The sequence below is a fragment of the Centruroides vittatus genome, unplaced genomic scaffold (assembly GCF_030686945.1).
Source record: "Centruroides vittatus isolate TY-2023 unplaced genomic scaffold, ASM3068694v2 contig_936, whole genome shotgun sequence".
NCBI lineage: Eukaryota > Metazoa > Arthropoda > Arachnida > Scorpiones > Buthidae > Centruroides > Centruroides vittatus.
In genome coordinates, this window is record NW_027122621.1 from 693,685 (window position 1) to 699,684 (window position 6,000).

The window sequence follows — 6,000 nt, forward strand, 5'->3', positions numbered from 1 at the left end:
TTGGTGCTCCACAAGGCAGCTGGCAAGCATTCTGGTGGTGGCCCCGATATATCTTGTGTTTACTCCCGTTGTGAGATTTTCCAGCGGAACAGCATAGACCCCTGACTTCTCGAGCGTGGAGAACTTGTCTCTATCGTTACAAATGAGCTTGCGTAAGCTTGGAAGTGGGGTTAGTGGTAGTACAAGGTTGCGCCTCTTAAATTTTCTGCAGATGCGTATTGAAAGGGGTCCGAGGTATGGCAATGACATTTGAAGCACCGAAAACTCCCTCTTACTGTTAAGCATAGTGCTTGGAAACAGTGATTTCTTTGCCCTACTGAGCACATATGTAAATTTTGCGCATGAGAAGCCAGCCGTGCATACTGCCAAACTGATGTTGTCTAACTCAATGTTGGCCAGCTCCTGCGTGGAAGAAAGCAAAAATGCCCTTCTGATGAGGGAGGTAATGGTGGCGTTAACGTATCGAGCAGGCTGAAAGGCCTCTGCTGGGATGATGTATGGAGCTATGTCGGATTTGTAGTGTACCGAGAATTGTAGACCTTCCGGAGACGTAGCGTCATGATGTTCGGCATGAACATCGTAGCTAAAGGTCCGACCATCATCATGGAATTATACAGAAAACCTCAGGCAGATCAATTATCCCAGCACAGTCATGTGACCCAATGCATTATAAGATAGCGGCATTTAATAGCTTGGTTAAAAGGGCATACACCCACTCATCGACATCGCAGGCACTTACAACAGAAATCAGCAGGATTAATACTGTTGCCAAAAGCCATGGATATAGTAACCTGATAGCTGCACTATCCAAGAGAGCACTTCAAACCCAAAGAACGGAGCAACCAGAAGTACAAAGGCAAGAAGATATCATTCATAAAGACAGAATACTGATTACTTATAATCCGTACTTAGAGAAACTGTACAGAGAGATCACCAAGAGAAAAAAGTCACCATAATCTTTAGAAGATGTCCCACTATTTTTAGAATACTGAGTAATGGAAAAGATACTCCGCAACATGAAAAGTTAGCTGGAGTATACACCATCCTTATGAGAGACCATAGATGGGATAAAGATTTAATATACGTGGGATCCACAAAAAGATCATTGGAGGTGAGAATTAAAGACCACAAAGCGAACATCGTACATAAAAGACATACAACTGCATTGGCACAGTATGCCACAGACCCAGATATACGTCCATTTTTTAATGAGGCCAGGATAATATATACGACACAGCAACCACACCACTTACAATGGATGGAAGCGATATATACAGTAGAGAGTCGTAAATCCGAACCCCGGTAATCCGAATCGCCAGTTATCCGAACAATTTTCAGTCAGACTGTGTCGTGCTGAGTCGAACGTTTTTGATACTAGATTTACTTCTAAAGTATAATTTTCATGTTTTTATATTCTTCAATATATTTATTTTGTTTGTACAAAATAAAGAAATAATTTTTAACGCTACAATAGCCTCAATTATTATTATAAAAATTTTCGTTAGGCTTAAAATCGATGAAAATTCAACACAAAGCGACACGCAACAGAGAAAAATTCAACACGAAGCGACACGCAACAGAGAAAAATTTAAACATTGGACTGGTTAATATATTTTTTCATACATAAATCGGTTATCCGAACAAATCACTAATCCGAACAACCCCAGTTCCCAATTGATTCGGATTAACGACTCTCTACTGTATACATAAAGTAGCACGAGAATAAAGAAAAACTATCATTATCGATAGCCTGGCAAACTCTAGTTTATGATACATGATACTTCTATCAAATGTGCATGTGCAAAATGACGAAGGCACGAGTTTCCTTAGAATGTTCCATTTCAGAATTTTGAAAAAGATATGTTCCATTGAATATTTTGTCCATTGTTTGTTCACCTGAGGACGAACCTGAGGTTTGAAAACATTAGTGAAAGGAAAATATGTCGAAAGTAGCACTGTTTTGGTTTGAAGTAGAAGTAAGTCTGATATTTTACAGTGTGTCTGGATGTTTTTGTATATATTATTAGTGAAGATCCTTATTAATCCGTCACGATCTTTACAATGAATCGTCTCGAGTTGGGTTTTGTGACTCGAGAATGTCCGTAAGATGGTTCGAGGAAAGCTACACCTCCACACTCAACAAGTAAATATGTACAGTTTATTTACACAACAAATATTTACAAGATGTACAATGTTCGACACATTACATACGCTATGCTACAAAGATGTAGTATCTCATGTCAGCTTTCTATTAGGGACTGTTAAACTTTGGGGAATTCAGGTCGCCTTTCCGGAGTTGGCTCAACTATACGGCCTGTCCAGTCTCCGCACTTACCCGACCCTGAGATCGTTGTCAGAGGAGAACACTCTCTCTCTCTACGTTCAGCGGGCTGTCCAAGTGCCTGAGACTACCATATTATCAGTCTCTTGCCCTTCTCCCCGTTTCTCCGCCACACTTAGCTTTTAAGGGATTCTACGGCGACAACTTGCGGCCAATCAGATTCTTCTTCTCCCCTGGGAGCTTCCAAAGACGTCCGCCCTATTTCCCGACGACGTAGCTTACGTTTCGCGTCCGTTCCTTTGTTTACATTTTTCCCCAAGCCGGCCAGCACGTGGCAAACACATTGACCCTTAAACGGAGACGCTACTCCTTTGATCTTTCCAGCCGTTTATGGCCCCAACGCCAGGTGGGTCCAATTATCTCTGTCGCGTGGCTTTTCGACGTAGGACGCTAAAAGTGACCTTTACATTATTATTAATCAATTTTAATAATAATTATGCTTGAAAAAGATTAATGTGTATATAGAATGAATAGGTAAATAATCTAATCTTTATTCATTTCAGAGAAATCATTTGATAATGTTGAATTGGATAATGATTCCACTTTAAATCGATATTTAATGATGGCTATGTCAACAACTCCATTGTAAGTACATTCTAAATTAATAAAATTTTACAATTTTATTATGTAGAAATATAAATCACAAATGTTTTTGTTTTTATAAGAATTATAAAATTTTTAATAAATAATAATAATTTATTTCCTAAAATATTCTAATAATTTCTGTAATAATGAAGTCTGAATGTGTTACATATTTTCAGAAACCATTTAATATAGGTCTTGAAAGATAATTGTTTTTATTGTTTGGTGGAATATGGTATTGTTGCAATATTGTGTATTAAATCTACTAGTATCTTGATATAATATAAATATGTTTTTAAAAAATATAATTTTAAAGTTACTTTTTAGTGTAGGAATATATAGTGTTTTCCAAAAGAAATATGCAGAGAAGCTTGCAGACAAAGCATCGGGAGCAAGTTATATCAGTGGTGTGCTGTCCTGGAAGCTGTGGACTTTCGCTGTCCGCTTTCCTTGTGTTTTTCTAACATATAAATATGTATTGTGTGATTATTTTCATATTTTAATGTACTTTGAATTACTTAAAATTAATAATTTATTATAATTGCATTATTTATTTTATTACAAATTTTTATACATGTGAAAAACAATGATAAGATTCGAATATAAATTCGTATATGAATATTTCCAAGGAAGCACTGTACTGTTGAATACGGGATAGCTTTCATGGTGAAAATATTTGAATCATGTAAAGCAGCCAGATTACAGGCATTCGTGCATGTACTTTACAGAGCACCAGCCTCACGTGGTTTAGCTCGTGGATTCTACACACCAAAATATCGTATAACACTTCCAATGTACATTTCTTTACAAAGCTATATTTAATTATATATTTTTTTTAATTATAATTATATTGACAGATTTTCAGACATAAAATCTTTAGAATTTTTAACACTTTTAGATGTTAATAATTTTAAATATTATGAAAAACAATTTTCCAAAGAAAGTTTTAATTTTTTAAATTAAGTAAATTTTATGGAGAGTTTTTTGATTTATCCAAATTACGTAGTGAATTGCAATATTTATATTCATGTTCAAACTATATTGGCAAGTCACTTTTAGATATATTGGGTTGTTTGGAAAGTAATTTCATTTCTTTTTTTTTTTTGTGGGGGAAACAATTTTCTTATAATAAAAAAATATTTTATTGAATTATATATTAACAACTTTGGTTCAATACCTGTTGCCATCTTTCTGGTAGTAGCATGATTCCACATTCATAAAAGTTTTGATCTTTGCTTATAAAAAGAATGATCCAAGTGATTTTTGTTCTGGTCTTTTTTACAAAATGTTTTCTCGTTTAAAAAATTTTGTAAAGACCAGAACAAGTAATAATCTCAAGGTGCCAGATCTGGCAAATATGGTTGGTATGATAGCACATCCCATCCAAGTTGTAACAGTTTCTGATGAGTTACCAAACTTGTGTGAGGTCTGGCATTATCATGGTGAAACATTACACCTTTTTTTATTGATCAATTCTGGCTTTTTCTGTTTGATGGTATCATTCAATTTGTCCAGTTGACAACAGTACACTTCTGAATCAGTTGTGGAATTGTCTGGTGGAAGCTGAAAAAGGAAAAAATAATTCCCTTAAAATCCCACGAAGCAGAGAGCATCACTTTTTTTGATGATTATTGGCTTTCAAAGTGCTTTGAGCCGGCTCATCTCTTCTACTCCATGATCACTTGTGTTCAACATTGTTACAAACAGTTGTAGTGCTTCGCAACTATGTATTTTTGTGCTCTGGTTTTTCCTTCAACCCCTTTGTTTTCGTTTGTGTACCACCTTTTTCCAGTTCACCTTATGTTGGCAGCTGGATTGGCCAGCGGAGGTCATGTAGGGGAGGATATCCATTTGGCACGGTATAAAAAGCTGTGATTTGCATGTGGTAGGGACTTTTTTCCTTGCTTTGTTCTGGTTACCTGTGAAGGATATGGAATTGAAAAGACGAGTGTTAAAGGACATTTTTCGAATGAAGAGATGATAGGGCATTGACTTGGTAAGGAGTAGTGCGAGAGAACCCAGGATCAGGGAAAAGGTTGATGAAACAACAATCTGTCTCCATCCAAACAATGACATTTTAACATTGAGATAGAACCTATTCAAGGAAAAGAAGATTGCTGAGAAATTCACCCGAACTTATTAGTTTTCTTTTTTCATTATTTATACATGGTAGAAAAAGTGTTGCAAGTAGGTTTATTTTTATTTGTGTTATGCACCTTTTGATATTTGTCACGTACCGTGGAGCCCCTGAAGGAAAAGGAGGAAAGAGACGGGAATGTAAAAAAGATGTGTGAAATATTATATTGTTATTAGTTGTGCACTGTAAATTGTTAAATGCATGGTAGTTCATGTCCTATGTATATACTGTGATCTGCCAACGTGAAAGGATTAAAAGCCCCTGTATATTTGTCGAGCCAACTTGTCTTTTTTTTGTCTAGTTCTGCAGACTTTGTTCTACGAGACACTTTACACAATCCATTTTTCATTACCAGTTATGATTCGCTTCAAAAATGGATCATTTCCTTGATGTTTGAGATGGAAATCACAGATGTCAATGTGACAGAGCAAATCTCTTTAAGAACATATGGAACCCAATTATTGAGCTTTGAAATGAAATCAAGTCATTTCAAGTGATCATAAATGGTTGAATTTGACAAATTTAATCTCTTAGTGATTTCTTGTGTTGTTATTCGGTGGTTTGCTTCAATCAATACCTTTATTTTGTCTTCATCAACTTCACTGGTCATCCAGAACACTGTGCATCCTCAATATTGAAATTGCTAGAAAGAAATTTTGCAAACCAGTTTTGCCATTGTCATTCTGTCAATACATCTTCTCCATACACGTCACACAATTCTTTTTTTGTGCTTGAACAGCATTCTTACCTTTTCTGTAATAAAGAAGCAAAATATGCCAAAAATGCTGCTTTCAATTTTTCACATTTGATGGGACACCAAAAAAACAATTGCACATAATCAACAAAGTTTTTTACAAATAAGCCTTGAAATGTCAGCTGTCGAAATATATAATGACAATACAGTTTAAAATGAAATTCACTGGTAAAAATACAACTAATT

At 35.6% G+C, this 6,000-nt stretch overlaps 1 protein-coding gene across 1 annotated transcript in view; it reads left to right on the plus strand.

The window, feature by feature from the left end:
• Positions 1-2,926, plus strand: part of LOC136984887 (caspase-8-like) — a gene marked incomplete at its 3' end in the record, with an annotated part of 38,334 nt that extends 35,408 nt beyond the window's left edge. Inside the window, 1 exon segment of the mRNA XM_067282032.1 lies at positions 2,845-2,926. Within this exon segment, the coding sequence (XP_067138133.1) occupies positions 2,845-2,926 (82 nt within the window).
• Positions 2,927-6,000: the final 3,074 nt, after the last annotated feature.